The sequence below is a fragment of the Fistularia commersonii genome, chromosome 2 (assembly GCF_037954325.1).
Source record: "Fistularia commersonii isolate RoL2024-O1a breed Wild chromosome 2, RoL_Fcom_v1.0, whole genome shotgun sequence".
Taxonomy (NCBI): Eukaryota; Metazoa; Chordata; class Actinopteri; order Syngnathiformes; family Fistulariidae; genus Fistularia; species Fistularia commersonii.
In genome coordinates, this window is record NC_141285.1 from 20,744,771 (window position 1) to 20,761,885 (window position 17,115).

General features: G+C 40.8%; 1 protein-coding gene across 5 annotated transcripts in view; it reads left to right on the forward strand.

Annotated features, from left to right (window-relative positions):
• Positions 1-17,115, forward strand: part of phactr2 (phosphatase and actin regulator 2) — a 49,744-nt gene that overhangs the window by 24,601 nt on the left and 8,028 nt on the right. For 3 of the 5 annotated variants that reach the window (XM_086172244.1, XM_086172260.1, XM_086172252.1), the window contains exons 2-11: positions 1,686-1,871; positions 2,866-2,940; positions 4,035-4,190; positions 8,098-8,349; positions 10,132-10,591; positions 10,697-10,863; positions 11,992-12,148; positions 13,280-13,335; positions 15,359-15,420; positions 15,581-15,718. In XM_086172244.1, the coding sequence (XP_086028370.1) occupies positions 1,686-1,871; positions 2,866-2,940; positions 4,035-4,190; positions 8,098-8,349; positions 10,132-10,591; positions 10,697-10,863; positions 11,992-12,148; positions 13,280-13,335; positions 15,359-15,420; positions 15,581-15,718 (1,709 nt within the window). The remainder of the gene's footprint in view (positions 1-1,685; positions 1,872-2,865; positions 2,941-4,034; positions 4,191-8,097; positions 8,350-10,131; positions 10,592-10,696; positions 10,864-11,991; positions 12,149-13,279; positions 13,336-15,358; positions 15,421-15,580; positions 15,719-17,115) is intronic. The other 2 variants (XM_086172267.1, XM_086172272.1) reach the window with 1 other exon arrangement.

The window sequence follows — 17,115 nt, forward strand, 5'->3', positions numbered from 1 at the left end:
CCTTCTCTTCGTCTGCAGCTCCTCACCTCCAGCTTAATGGTCGGGATAATGGTGATGATAATCTTTATTTTCTTTTTTTTTTCTTCTTCCCCATCATTAGCTGCACAAAGCAGCAGCTGAAATGCACCTATTGTTGTGATTTGATATCAACAGAGTATCAGGAAATGAGCGTGTGTGTGTGTGTGTGTGTGTGTTGAGAGAGTAAGAGCTAAATTGGCATCAGGGGAGACCATGTGCTGAGTTCTGTGCTGTACTTCTCCACGTCTTCATTCTTGTTTTTATTCTTAATTGCCATGCAGTGTGTTTGTGTGTGTGTGTGTGTGTGTGTGTGTGTATGTGTGTGTGTGCAGGAGGGTGGGGTTTGTTTTTATTTTTATTTTTACCCTATCCATCAGCGCTTAAGCTGGGATGTGGGGGCGGTTCTGTGAAACATAGCTAAACTCAAGGAAAATACTTCATTAATTACATCCTGTGTTTTTCTCTCATGAGCATGTGCAGACTGCAGGGCTCTTAGTATCTATGCATATGAGACATCCTTCGAGGAAATGAGTGCAAAAATACAAGTATTCCATACCGTTAATCCATCAGGATGAAGAGAAATGATGATATACAAAGCGGGCCACAGTTAAAGTGATGTGTAACTTGTGATTTAGAGGATCACGTAAAGAACCGTGTGGTTTTGTGGCTACTTTTCCACGTCAGTTTGAATCTCACATAATGTTTAATATTCCATCTGTGGTCTAAAGCGTATATGAACGGATGGGGCGATGGTTGGCGCTTCCGTGTCATCTCCCTCTGCGCCCCCCCTATATATATACACGTGTGTATATATATATTCACACGTATATATATATATATATATATATATATATATATATATATATATATGTGTGTGTGTATATATACATATATATATACACACACACGTATACACATATATATATATACACACACATATATACATATATGTATGTATGTATGTATGTATATAAATATATAATGTGTATACATACACATATAAATGTATATAGACACACACATATACATATATATACTGTAATTTCTGGACTATTGAATGCACTTCAATGTAAGCCGCACCGGCTAGCTGATCGCTATCTTGGGCTTCCTCCTGCGCAATAAAACCGTCAAAGTCGTCTTCTTCGGCGTCGGAGTTGAACGGACTTAGAATTTTTTCGGTCATTTCATCGGTCCGATGTGACGAGGATAAATGTTTAGCGGCGTGGCGCTTGTTAGACCCCCCCCCCCCACACACACAAAAAAAAATCCATATATTAGCCGCATCGTTGTATTAGTGAAAAAAGTCGCGGCTTTTTCCGGAGTTTATGGTACATATATATGTGTATATGTGTATCTATGTATATATATATACATATATATATGTATATTTGTATGCATATGTGTTCATATATATATGTAGATATGTTGGAATTGGAGTTGCCTTTTTATTTATTTCAACCCCTACTATGACGTCCAAACTTTTCTGCACCTTCCAAGGTATCTGGCACTGAGAGAATAGGAAGTGTTCATAAGAGTGTGGGAAATGTTAATATGTGTAAGGAGGGTCATAAAGCTTTGAAATATATAGAAATAATAATAAAATTAAAATATGGTCGCTACTTAATTGCTTATCCATCGTCTTTCATCTGCGTATGTGATCTATCCAGTTGATGGGCTGGAGAAGTCATCATCACTGGCGAGCTGTGACGTGGTGCTGGATGGCACCGCCGACTCCCAGAATGCCCCGTCGTCGAGGCAACAGCGGGGCAAGCTGTCGTCTCTGGGTAAACTCTTCAAGCCTTGGAAGTGGAGGAAGAAGAAGACCAGTGACAAGTTTCAGGATCTTTCCAAAGGTAACGAATCTGTGGCGTTTTGTTTACGCAAAATCAATGCTAGTCATGCTATGGGTAAGGCACCAATGTTCCCTAGAATTTTTCATATATCTGTGCATACAGACAACCTCCCTGAGCACACTGAGGACCACTGTGAGAGACATTAGATGTGCATGCTGTGGCCACACACCAGTATCACACCTGGGATCATAGCTTCCATTTAGTCCTTAATTTTCCATCAGAAAACTCGCTTACTACTTTAGCTTAGCTGCATGTTTTGCAGAGCTGACCTTTCTCAATCGAAAAGAAAAAGATCTCACCCAGTTTCATCGCTTGTATTTCTATTCGCACATACTCCGACAGCCATCCCAACCGCATTTTTCACTGCCCGCTCGTTTCGCCATGATAAGGGGGTAGCATGTTAGCATTATTGTTATATAGCGTGTATAGGCAGAACATGTGCGCAAGTGCTGTCACTGCCGTGATTGCATCGTATTGTATGATTGGCTGGACACCTGTCACTCACAGAGTTACATAGCAAAAGGATACAGAAAAAAATGTTTTATATCTATATCAGCTAACTGAGCTGGATAGGTTTTCTCTGGATAGTTGCACAGCTTAGAGGGAACATTGCCTGGCACCATCAGTTTGCATGAGGTGGTGCTTTTTCCCCAAAACAAACCCGCACCGGGCCGTCATGCCCGGTAATATCTGGCGAGTCGCGGCAGCATGCAGACCCGTGAGTGTGTCTCAAGCCGGATCACGTTAGCGCAAAAAGTGCCACCGTTACCTCAGGGGTCACTGCCCAAACTCCTGGGACGATTCACTCCGGAGAGTCATCTGCTGCTGTTTTCCACATGAACACACGTTGCCTGGCGGAAGTTTTTCGATTATAACCTCCCCTTCTGTCGACTTCCAATCCCAGAAAGATAAGATGATAAGTTTGTTGCGCTACGTGGGTTTTTCATCCAGTGACCGACAGCAAGACTGTGAAATAGATCTTTTCGTCCTGCAGTTTTGGAGCGAAAGATCTCGACAAGGCAAACGAGGGAGGAGCTCATCAGGAAGGGAGTACTAATTCCTGAACAAGGTATGTGCCACATTCACTCACTCTTTTCTCTGTTTTTGCCGTTGTCTGCCGAAACGGTTAAAAAGCACAGACGAATTGTACCGATGATGTACCTCATTATCCAAAGTAACCAGACTAGTTTGAAAGGAACTCTGATTTTAATTGCAGTATGGTAAACCCTCGTTTATTACGGGGATTACGTTCTAAAAATAACCCTCAACAGGTGAAATCCGTGAAGTGGTCAGCTTTATTTTTTACAATTATCATAGAATACAATACTGTACTATAAAATGAAACCAAAGATCAAAACCTGTTTTCAGGACCAAGCATTTAAAAAGAAAAAGAAAAATATAAACGTTTTCTTACACATAGCTATGATAGTTTTTAGTTTTAGTTTTAGTTTTTAGATGGTTTAATTTACTGTACAGTAAAATTATAATTTTAATAGTCAATATATTATTTAATAGTCAATATGTTATATTCCTCATTCTTTATGTAACAAACCGAAGAGTCATTTGTTCCGTAATGGCGCCCTTCAGCCGCATAGCTTCCACCTCCATTCAGCATGTGCAGAAGTTTAACTTTTTCTGCGATAGTTAACATCTTCCTCTTTATTTTGGCCGCGTCGTCAGGTGACCTTTGCCGGTGCAGAATGTTTTGTTGACAATGTGGGTTTTGTCATGGAGAAAATTTGCAAACGTAAATTAGGCAAGCTGTACAAAGACGAGGCGTGGAGATTGTTGACACTGGTCTACCGTCCTTCAGCCGATTAGGATGCAGAACACAACATATTGTACTGTAAAAAAAAAAAAAAGCATTTAAAAAAACTGCACTAAAAAAGTCAGCGAAAACAGTGAAGCTGCAAAAGATGAACCGCGTTATATCCAAAAAACACAAAACAGGTCAATTAGAGGCCCTAAATTGCCTGGATGTATGATTGAGTAAGTTTTTAAAACAATTGTCCAGAATAGAAATAGTCTTTTGTATTTTAAGAGGTATGGACGAATAAAAATGGGATTATTTTGTCGCGGAGTAATACCGATACAAGGGTTTTCTGCTACATCCACTGTCCCTTGGAAACGGTGGGATTCTTCTAAACGCCGTTCCTCCCGTAGATGAGCCGATCAACAGTGAGAATCAGAACGGCCACGCCGCTGCCGGTGTGACGTCGGAGGAGGTCAAAGTCGATGTCGAGCCAACGGACACCCGGCCGGAGGAGGAGGAGCGGGAGGAAGAAGCCGCCGGGCACGTCGGCGGCAACAACAAAACAGGTAACCTCATGGTGAAAATGGAAGGAGACCCAGTTCGGTTCGGAGATGCGATAGGGCTTAGATCAGGTGTGCCCAATAGGTCGATCGCAAAGGTAGCGTGGGTCGATCGCGTGGCATTAGAACGTAAACGTCAGCCTATCATCCTCACTATAGATTTGTCACTTGACTGACAGTCGGTCTGTCCAATCTGACCTTTTCTGACACAGTCGTCACTGTGCATGTGCACATGACGGCGTGCTAGCAAGCTAGCGAGCTAGCCTCCAATTTATGTCTTCTAAACTTATGGGTTATAAAAATGAGTGGGGGAGCTGGACCAAGTAAAAATACTAAAACGTATCACTTTCGTTCGGAACGGGAGGTGGACTTTTTTTTCTTAACTATTTCATTTTCGTTTGCCTCATCTGCCGGTCTGCCATCGCTAAATCGAAAAAGGGAAATGTGGAGCGGCATTTTCAGACCGTTAATAAAAACTACAGCACTGACTTCCCTCCGAAAAGTGAGCTGAGAAGGAGAAAGGTGAAGGAACTAAAATCCCAGCTGTCAGTACAGAAGTTTATTTTCCCACAACTAACTTCAACTATGCTGCTGACTCCATTCAAGTCATTAGAATAAGGTATTTACCAAAAAAGTACTCTGTTGTAGTGTGCCATAAGGGTTATGCAAGATCCACAAACATTTATTGTGTTAAGTATACTCAGTAGATGTATAAATAAATATATATTCAGCATTTTTAGCGGCAGTAGTAGATCATCTTCACATGGTCATTTGAAAAGAAGCTCACAAGGCGAAAAAGTGTGGGCACCCCCGGCTCAGATGGACACCCGTCATGAGATGAGATGAGAACAACTTTATTTATTCCGAAGGAAATTGTTGTGCCAGAGTATCAAGTAAAAACATAACAGTAATAGATAATAGTAGGAAGGAGGAAGAATAAGAAATACAATGAAATGTAAATTGTCTTAACTGTTAACTGTTAACTACAAAGATTTGAACATTCCCTGCGGCTGAGGGAAGATGGTGATCCCCTGAAGGGAACCGCTCCAAAATTGTACATTTTAACCATTTCCGTTTTTACTGCCCTTCACACTCCAGCTTGGATCAAACCATGCGTACGTATCTGTGCCCGGCAAACAGTCCTGTCAGAGTTCCTACATTGGGATGCACTGGGAAAACCACCTGTTGTGTTCAAAAAAATTGACTTTTATTCTCCTGAATTTTCAGATCTCGGGCCGACTTGATACTTAAGCCTTGGGACAATAGTTCCTCCCTTGCATTTTATAAACTCCATGTAACAAGTACTTCATTCAGGAGTGGTTCTTTTGGCTCATAGTGTCAGAACGTCTTTTTTTTTAATGTGGAACAGGCGGGTGATTGTGAAAGCTGGCACAGTTCTTCCAAGGGCAGAGCTAAAATTAAAAGCTAACATGTGAACGTCTCCTCCGAGATCTGGAGATACAGATAAGGATTGTGCAATCAAGGTGTCTTGACCCCAAAAATAGACAAAAAATTTTGAAACCGAATCTAAGTTTGGGAGTTGGCAGTTGATAATAATAATAATTTTTCCTTTATCCCCGTGGGGAAATTGGTTCTCTGCCATTAACCCAGTGCTTCTCGATTATTTTCTGTTACGCCGCCCCCAGCAAGAAGTAAACAATTCGCGCACCCCCACTCTCCGCTGCGACTTTCAATAATATAATTTGTCTGTAAAATTGTTATAATTACACCTCTGCTCAAAATTATATCCTCATTAACATTAAAGAAAACAAAAAGAAAGAAGTTCAACTTACAACGAAGAATAACTGTGAGAATAACATTGTTTTTGGTCTGTCACAGAAAAGATTTGAAGTGTTAAGTTTCCTCGTCTCCCACTGTAGTTACAGTGAAGCCAAGCGCTGCATACACTTCATCATATATCCTTAGCTTTCGAGTGACTTTCTTTTGTCTCATTATCTTTGTCTCTCTCCGCCTTTCCTTTCATCCCTGTTAAAAACTTTTCATGTTGTCTCTTGAGGGTTTGTTTACTGCACTTCATATCGCCTGCTTGGTGCAAAAAAAACCCTACATTATAGAGCTAATACTCCCTGCGCACTGACAATGAGCGGCACTGCCAACTAATGTAGTGGATGTGCAATTACACTTTATTCTAATGCGGCGAAAAAAAGCAAGTTCGACAGGGTCACACACACGCCCCCCCTGGCATCGCAACACTATTTGAGAAGGACTGCATTAACCCATCATGAATGAACCATGAGCAGTAGGCAGGGGGGACCTTTTATTTGTGGATTTTGTATGTTCATCCTGCAGAAAACCTTTGGTTCAATCCAAAAATATGCAGAGAAGGTTTATTGGATCCCCTAGATTTCCAAGACATGTGAATGTGGGGGTGCATAGTTACATGTCTCTATATGACCCTAAATGAGCGAGTGAATGGGTTTATGTCCCATATGTGATCAATCCACTCAATAACAGTTGGGATCCCCAAATCCTGAGAGCAGGATAAGCGGTTCAGATAATGAATGAATGAATCCAGGTTTGTCACCACTCTCTGTGCTGCATTTTACGTCCATCAATTTATTAAGAATAAGAATAAGAACAACTTTATTCATCCCGAAGGAAATTGTTGTGCCAGAGTTTCAAGTAAAACATAACAAGAATAAATAGTAGTAGGAAATTGTATAAACAGTAAAAAAAAAAATATATATATATATATATATATATATTACCTTACCAGCAAGGCAAATTTTTTAGCATTTCACCGTGCACAATCCTGTCAATCATTTCCCTGTAATTGGTGAGAATCTGTTGTGTCTGTAAACCAGAATATTAAATAAGAGATGCAACAAAACTGGAGAATATTTACATTTAATGACCAAAGGTGAGAAGAATCAGACTTTGGCACTTTTGGACCTTTACTGGGGAAAAAAAAAAAAATCAATTTAGATATGACTCCAAAAAAATGTAATGGCTGATAAGAGTTGTATCTGACATGCTGTATCAGCATGCACTTTATAGTTTAATGTTTATTGTTTGTGTATCGTGCACTTTATTTTTAATGTGCGCTCTATTATTATTAATTTGTGAATTTCATGTCACCATGGGATTGTGAGAAAAGTCTTCTCAATTCCTTTGTATTTCCAGTACATGCGGAGAAATTGACAATAAAGCTGACTTTGAGCTTTTGATTTCTACCCGCAGAAGAAAATACTACCGTGCAGTTTTTCAAAGAAGTACTTTTACTCCACATCCTGCTAACAAGCCGCGGATGAAAGTAGCTGCGTTAAACAGCTCCTCGTAGCGCCACGCTCTCCAGCTGCAGGAATTGAAATTGTGGACATAATGTGATTTTGACTCTTGTTGCCGCATTAGACCGTCACATTTTGTATGTCCTGGAACTAAATGTCGCTTTTTTTAGACGCCCGGCTGCTTTGAAGTTGTTTCCCTGCAGTTGCGAAAAGGATTTTTCTGTCTGGCATTTATTTTTTTCTGGCACACATTGAATCCCTCTGTCTGCGTGCAAAGTGTACCAATTGATAGTCCCCCATTAAATCTGCCCCGAAGTGGGCGTCCACAGTGCGAACGATCTCCTAATGCCTCTGTCTCGTGTTACGTTAGCACCGCTCTGTGTTTTCACGTCAATCCTGTTAGCATTGAACCCAACATCCCTGCTCACATCGGTAAACACGATAAATGCAGCATTGACATACCGCTACACCGGAAGAGAGTTTCTCGGTCCGGGGCTTAGGATCATAAGAACTTGCGTGCAAATGATTTCGAATTTGAAATTCAAGATAAAACCCCATTTACTCCTCATTGACATTTCGTTCTGTCTCCCGCCCTGCATGTCTAATCTCTCGCCACATTAACCTCTGAATACTCTACTTTTCCTTCCCGCCTCCCTTTGGCTCAGAGAGACGTGATACTAAGCCGCCAGCCGCCCGTGCGAATCCGGCACGGCCCCGAGACGCCCTAGCTAAAAAGCAGCACGGCGCCACCCCGCCGGTCTCCTCCAAAGCTGCAGGGGGCAACGCTGCCGCCGCCTCTGCAGGCGGGCACAGGGACGGCGGCAAAAAGGCCGCCGGCAAAAGCGTGGGCAAGGCAGGCTCGTCCGCACAAGCTAAAGCTAACCCACGAAGTGCTAACAGCGTTAGTCGCGGGAACGGTAAGTCCAGCCGGCGAGGACTGAGGCCTGTTTGTCTCGTGACCTTCTCGCCTGCCTGCATGGAGAATGCGCTTGTTTCGCTCTCCGGTGGGGGGAAAGAAGACCGGCCTCGCTCCTTCCTCACCTGCCTGCCACATCTCCATGCACACACTCCGCCTGCTCCTTGTTCTCCTGAAGTGCCATTGCCTGCCTCATTAGGAGACACTGCAGAAATGCCATTTTTTTTTTACCAGCTTCTGAGAAAGGAGAAATTAAATATGTGTGAGAAAATGATGACCCCGAGCTCCGTGTGGTCGCTCTTTAATAAAATGGGCTCTCAGAGACTCATGTGGTGTTGGCCAATGGCATGATTTTAGGGCATGATCGTTTCCTTGTGTCTGTCTGTGTGTGTATTTGTTTAACTTACAGCATTATGAAACTATGCAAAGCCCAAAACATTGCATGTGACAGTCATGCAGTCTTTTATGAAGCCCTTTGTGTATTTAATTAGCGCTCACTGGCAAAGTGGCACAAAAGGTGTTTCATTCATGTGTTAATAATTCTCCGTACTCCTCTGGCTGAGTTAATTTTAATTTATTTATTTTATGTTTTTTTTGTTTTTTTTGTTTTTTTTTTAACTGCATTTTTTTTCCCAGGAGCTCAGCAGTAAAAGGTTAAATGAAATACGTGTTTATGAGATATTCAAAATTTGCCATAGCAGCGCCCTGCGTGTATCACACTGTGTCCTGAAAATTTTTTAATACAGTCTGAAAATGATCAGCTACGCTGATAAAATTAATCAACCCCCCCCTCCTCCGATAGAAATAGAGACACAATCACAGTAAATTACACAACCACTATCTAAGCAATCAAAAAAAATTGACCGAATACCTCTACAGGGAAAAAGCACATTCGAAATGTATGTTTTATGAATAATAAATATAGAGATATATACATTTTGAATTGAATTTTGAAATTTCCAAATTAAAAAAAAAAACAAAAAAACAAAGAGGTTGAAGAGGTTGAATTTTTGAAGAGGTTGTTCAAAAAACAACCAAATACCTCTACAGGGAAAAAGCACATTCGAAATGTATGTTTTATGAATAATAAATATAGAGATATATTCATTTTGAATTGAATTTTGAAATTTCCAAATTAAAAAAAACAAAAAACAATGAGAGGTTTTTGAAGAGGTTGTTCAAAAAAAATCAACCAAATACCTCTACAGGGAAAAAGTACATTTGAAATATATGTTTTATGAATAATAAATATAGAGATATATACATTTTGAATTGAATTTTGACATTTCCAAATTAAAAAAAAAAAACAACAACAAAACAATGAGAGGTTTTTGAAGAGGTTGTTCAAAAAAATCAACCAAATACCTCTACAGGGAAAAAGCACGTTCAAAATGTATGTTTTATGAATAATAAATATAGAGATATATACATTTTGAATTGAATTTTGAACTTTCCAAATAAAAAAAAAAAAACAACAAAAAAATGAGAGGTTTTTGAAGAGGCTGTTCAAAAAATCAACCAAATACCTCTCCAGGGAAAAAGCACATTCGAAATGTATGTTTTATGAATAATGAATATAGAGATACATTTTGAATTGAATTTTGAAATTTCTAAATTAAAAAAAAACAACCAAACTATGAGAGGTTTTTGAAGAGGTTGTTCAATATTTGAAGGAAATTCCTGGTTGCCTAAAGGACGGACCTTCACAGGCGGAGATACCTTTTATTTGATACAAGTTATTGTAATTTTTCATCATTGTTGTTTTTTTGCTTCTTTTCTTCAGTCAAATCATCTCATCCCAAGAAGACCGGATGTGCGACCAAACCCGCGTCCGGCTCTCGTCCGGCAAAGGCCGACGGGACAAACGCGCGGACCAACCGGAAGGCGGACAATCAGCCGACCTCCTCAGAGCCTCCCAAATCTTCCCCAGAGACTCTAGACCGGCCCGGGGAGTCCAAACCCTCGACCGTTTCCACGGAAACCCAATCCGGCCCCTGCCAAACCCCGGAGGCGGAGGATGCTTGGCCCGGCCCAAAGGGCAAACCAGCACCCGTCGGGAAGGAGGCCTCGCCCGCAGAGCCCCGCCATCACTGTCCTCATGTCAATGCTGCTACGGAGGACACTTCCTTCACAGAAGGGGAGACTGACGGCGGCTCTCAGCGGGGGAGGGCGGCGGTCGAGGGCGAGGTCGGGGAGGCGGAAAAAAACGGACAGGTGGAATCCAACGTGGAGCTTTGTCCAAGGTAAATCCCGATTTTTCTACTTGGGACTTCCTTCTCTTCGGTTCGAACCCGCAGAGGGGTCGATCAGGCGAACCCACGCCGATCTATCGCCGGTGTGTCGGGCAGGTCGACGGAGGCGGCGCCGCAGGGGCTCCGCGTCAACACGGAGAGATCCGAGGTGACCGTCATCCCTGACAGGACGAGGGACAGCCAGACCAGCGACTCCGACTCCGACGGGCCGATCCGATATCGTGACGAGGAGGAAGAGGAGGAGGACGACGAGTACACCAACAGTATGTTGTGGAACCCTCGCAGATTTTACCACATTTATTCCAGAAACCTCACAAGGCGAGAATCCAACACTTTCACATTTTTCTCTTCTCTAATTATGGGATTTCCTTCCTTTTCACACTGATTCTTGGCTGATTATTATTATTTTCTCTTATTTGGGTTCTCAGTTGTTGGCTCACGTTGCTTTCAAAACCTGCGGATCGGTTTTTAAAATTGTAACCGGTTCTGCCGTTGCGGATTGATTTGGGCAAAAATCGACTTTTTTTAAAGTTTTTTTTTGTCGGACCGACGTGATGGTGCATAGCGTTTATAGTGTGCATAGCAAATAAACTTCTTAGTGTTGAAGCTGGTAGTGCAGAGGTCAAGAAGGTCCCCGGTTCAGTTCTGATTCTTGTGTGGAGTTTGCATGTTCCCCCCCTGCATCTACATGGGTTTCATCCCACAATCCAAAAACACGCAGGAGGTTCATTGGAGACCCTTAAGTGCCATGACATTGAATGAGAGGGTGAATAGTTGCATCTTTCTATGTTTATTGTGAACGAGAGGGTGAGTAATTGCATGTTTCCAAAATAATTATGAATGAGAGGGTGAATGGTTGCATGTTTCTATCTTCAGTGTGAATAAGAGGATGAATTGTTGCATCTTTCTATGTTAGTTGTGAATGAGGGGGTGAATAATTGCATGTTTCTATATTCATTGTGAATGAGAGAGTGAATGGTTGCATTTTCTGTAAGACTTGAATGAGAGGGTGAATGGTCATGTCTATAAATGGCTGTATCTCCCAATATCACATACGAGAAAAAGAATGGTCATATGTCCGTATATGCAACCCTGCGATCGCCTGGCAACCGGTCCATGGTGAACCTCGCCTCACGCCTAGTGACAGCTAGGATAAGCTGCATAGATATGAATGAATGAATGAGATTTCATGCTAAGCGTTTTGCAAACTCTAGCTGTCTGTCTCGAGTCACTGCAGAACAGCACAGGTGTATTTTGATATTCGGCACAATTTCATTTCATCCTGTGTCAGCGTGTTGTACCTGCTCTTTGGCCCTAACGCCACTCTCAAAGCAACACGTAGGCTGCAAGCGCTTCACTGATTTGTTTTTTTTTTTGTGTCATGCCTGCAGGCTCTCTGGCGAACAAGATCCGTCGGAAAGACACACTGAACATCAAGCTGGGGAACCGGCCTAGCAAGAAAGAGCTGGAAGAGAAAAACATCCTGCCCCGGAGCTCGGAGACGGAGAGACACGAGCTACGGCAGCAGATAGGCAGCAAACTAGTCAGGTGGGATCCCACACACACACACACACACACACACACACACACAGGAGCATGCCGTGAAAATGTGATCGGGTGTTACTTCTCAGCATTTATGTCATAAATTATTTTATCCTCATTTAAATTGTAAACAATTTAGTGACTGGCAATTTTCTTATTAAGTAATTAATTAATTAACTAGTTTGTTTATCCATTTAATTAATTAACTGATCTATTGATTTATTTATCTATTTTTATTATTATTTTATTTTTGAATTACCTACAAATTTTTATTTATTGATTGATTGATTGGAAAATCAAATTTTGAAAAATCTTTTATTTCGAAAAAATGACGGGAATATCTAGGTCACTTGAGCGCCAATAATGTTAACCGCGATCTAGGAAAATGAGTTAAACAACAGACGTCGGACGGAAAGTTTCTTTTCGAAGGGGAAAAGGTCTAGTGAAAAGACAGAAGAGCCTGAAACTTCAGAGAAAGAGAAAGATTTAAACAAACAATATCGAGAGTTTTATGTGAAATGTGGATTTATCATACTAGGTGATTCCCACGGACCAGGCCGCTCTGCATAATATGCGACAATGAGGCAATGATGCCTTCATTACACTCATGTTATGTAGTTGGCGCAATTTTACGAGGAAGCTGCAAATAAAGTTGCATACGAGTACACAGTGGATTCACGTTTATTATTATAGTCACGATATAAACAATCTACATGTAGCCCTCCCCCATCCTCAGTTTTACTGTCAAGCGTTGACCCGTCTGCGACGATAAAAAGATTGGGGACCACTGACATATATCACACGTGAATAAAAGAGTAAACATTGCATGACTCTATGTAATGTATAAATGAGAGTAAATGGTTGTATGAGTCTATAAAAACGACATAGAGAATGGTTATTCGTCTCTATATGACACATGAATGAAAGAGTGAATGTTTTCTGACTCTATATCACATTGTGAATTTTAAATGAGAGAATAAATGGTTGTGTGTCTCTATATAAATGAGAGAATGAATGGTTGCATGTTTCCATATGTGGTCAACCGACAACCAGTCCAGGATAAGCGGTGTCAATAATAAAGGCGTGAATGAATGAATAGATGAATCCCAGCTATTGAGGAATGTTTTATGATTGCAGACGCTTGAGCCAAAGACCCACAACGGAAGAACTGGAGCAGAGGAACATCCTCAAACGTAAGTATCGGGAGCTGTTTTCACGATTGCGAAACTTGATCCGCTCACGAGGCAACACAACAAACTGGTGTGCAGCTACGACAACTTTTTTGAGGTTTTCTCCGCAGATGAAAACAATTATTACGAAACAAATAAATAGAATGAATAAAGATTGTGTCCAAAAAAAATGAAAATAGCTATTTGTCTGACCTTGAAAATATAATGATTGTCGGAGAAGCATCAATATTACATATACCCTTGTTTTTCGCGGGGGTTACGTTCCAACAAGAACCCGTCATAGGCAAAATCCATGAAGTAGAAAACCTTAATTTTTTTTTTTTACAATTATTATACAATTAAATGCTCTATTATACATTGAAAAGAAAGAACAAACCATTTTACAGGCTCAATCATTTGTTTCACAAATAAAAGTACTGTACTTTAGAAACATTTTTTTCCACAAATAACTTCTGTACTGTACTGTCAAATAATAATTTTAATCATCAATGTGAACAGAAGGCTTCAAATTTCGGAGATTAGCACCGCCCACCGCCACCTTATTGCTGCTGCGAAACTTATTGCTGCTGTTGTCCTTATGTTTTTTTCTTCCTTCTTTATGGAACGAACGGAAGATTCATTAATTCCATAATTCCGACCTACAGCCCCATAGCTTTTACCTTCCCTTAGCATGTCCAGAAGTTTAACTTTATCTGCGATAGATAGCATCTTCCGCTGCCTTTTGGGCCCTGCAAGGTGCTTTTGTTGATCCAGAGCGTTTTGTCAACATTATGGGTTTTAGAGAAACTCGAAATTGCAAGAGAATTTGCACATACGTAATGTAAATTTGGCTGTTTTATGTATATGTACATATTAAACGTTATTGACGCACAGGTAGAGAAGAAGCGGAGTGACTTTTTAGCCAATCAGAATGCAGAGCACAATGCACGATGCAAATCCGTGAAGTAGCGATATCGTGAAAAGTAAACCGCGTTATAGCGAGGCATCATTGTATTTATCTCTATATATACTGTACAAATCCATATGATACTGGTTTAATAAACTATACTATTTTGACTTTCATTGCAGCTGAATATGCTTTAGTCAGCATCTTTGTTTTATAGGTTATATCCATTAAATTGCAGATACCGTAGATACTGTTTCCCTGGGTTAATACATTTAACCTTATTAAACTATATAGTCTTAGAAGTAGAACACGTGTACGTTGCCTGGCTATATAATGAGCTGCAGGACAGCCCAGAAATTAAATGCTGTCTGTTCTGCATGCACGCAACGCAATATTGGCATCGAGGTTTAATTCCACCACTATCTTATCATCGAATCTGTCCTTCAGTTGCATAGATGGGACAGATATGTCTTATTCACATGTGTCTCCTTCAGTGGCCTAATATGACCAGGCGTATTGCGGTCCATGATATTTTAATAGCACAGACCAAACATAAGTCCTGGTTTGGAAGAGTTAAGTGGAGGATTTTCATGCGTCAAATACGCATTTTCTTTTTTTTTTTTAATTCCTAAATTTGCTTTCCGTGATCCAGTTTTCAAGTGACTTTTAATGTTACCCGAAAGAAATAAAATTAAAAAAAAGACATAAGCATGACCCAACACAGCAAAAATATACGATGAAATACATTAAAATGTTTTTATGACGTTCACGGATACAGATCTTTGTAGATGGTTGTAGAATGTGCAAAGGAAACGTGACCCTGTCCAAGTAAAACCACATAAAAAAAGGCTAATAATGTAGATAGATGGTGGAAGATGATTGGCTGTGGCAACCCCTGCAAATAGGAAAAACATTGATGTTTCACAATGGAATGAATAGTCAGGGTATTACTTTATAATACTTTATATGTATTATAAAGTCTTTCTAAGACTTCTCACAGCCGCCAGTTGTTTACATGCACATCTCATATCATGCAATCCAGTCGCACTCATTTTATCAACTTCAATTAATGGCGGAAATGAAAGCCTGTCGTGGCCACAGGTCGGTGCTAAACGTTTCCCTCGCTTCCCCCGAATGCAGAGAAGAACGAGGCCGAGGAGCAGGAGGCCAAGCAGGAGATCAAGAGGAGGCTCTCCAGAAAGGTAACGTGAAAACCAAGCTCAGAAGCTGTGAAAGTGGTCCATCTAGTGGAGACACGTATCTGGAAGCGTCTGTCAGCTGAGAAATCAAATGTCAGACGCTTCTTTTAGCAATCAATGGTAGCAATAATGTGACGGCAGAATTTTCTCCGCGTGCGTGCAGCTGAGTGTTCGGCCCACGGTGGCGGAGCTGGTTGCGCGAAGAATCCTGCGTTTTAATGAGTACGTGGAGGTCACCGATGCCAAGGACTATGACCGGCGGGCCGACAAGCCCTGGACGCGACTCACCCCTGCCGACAAGGTCTGTATTATTTGTTTTATTTGTATTATTTAATCTGATATTTGTCATTGATTGCGATGACTAAATAGTGTGAAATGAATGAGGGAAGGGCTGTGTGTCTTTATGATGTCTAAATGGCCGTATGTGAATGAGTGAGTGAACGTTGTATGTTTCAATCTGACATGTAAATAAGAGTGCGTGGTTGAGTAAATAAATGTTAATGAGCGAGTGAATGTTGTTGACATGTTTATGAATGAGTGAATGGTTATGCGGTTCAATGTGATGTGTGAACGCGGGAGCGTACGGTTACATGTCTGTACAACACGTTAAGAGAGTGAATGGTTGTATGGTCTACATGGCTGGTGGATGAATGAGTGAATGTTTCTATGTCTAATTGATGTTTTAATGAGCGAGTGAATTATTGCACATTTCATTATTATGTGTGAATTATGTGTGAATGTTTCAGTTTGACACGAATTGTCGATTATCTATATAATATGAATATGTGAGTGTCTGTATTTGACATATTAATAAGTGATTGAATGGTTGTGCATTTCAATATGATGTATGAATGAGCGATTAAACGTTTGTAAGTCTATCTGACATAGGAAAGAGAGTGAATGGTTGTACATTTCAGTATCATGTGTAAATGAGTGATTAAATGCTTATATATCTTTATGAAATATCAATAAGAGAGTGAATGGTTGAATGTCTATCTAACATGAATGAGTGTGTAAATGTGGTATGTCTTTGTATGATTTGTGAATGAGCGAATGTTTGTACGTCTGTATATTATTTCATTTATAAAGCTGTGTGGTCCATATGGCATGTGGATGAGTGAATGAATGGTTTTATGTTTCAATATGACGTGCGAATGAAAGAGTGAATGCTTGTATGTCTCAACATGTGGCCCTGTGATTGGTCCATGGTGTCTTGCCAAGCGACGATCAGCGATTAGCGGTGTAGATAATCTTTTCTTCTCCTTTCGGCTACCAACTACCTTCATATCCTCTCTCGCTACGTCCATAAATCTTCTCCTTGGTCTTCCTGGAGACCTCCTGTCTGGCAGCTCCAATTCCAGCATCCGTCTACCAATATATTCACTATCCCTCCTCTGTACACGACCCAACCATCTCAGTCTGGCTTCTCCGACCTTCTCTGTGCTGTTTTTCTGATAGACTCATTCTTGATCCTATCCATTCTTGACACTCCCTAAGACAGGGGTCGGCAACCCTTAACACCAAAAAGCCATTTGGACCCGGTTTCCTCGGAAAAGAAAACACTGGGAGCCGCAATTACTTTTTGACGTCTAAAATAAAGGTACAACTGTATATATTGCTTTTTATTACCTTTACACTTTGTATAAACAAGCGTGTAGTGTGTTACTTCTGAAATTCACAAAGTATTACGGAGAAAAT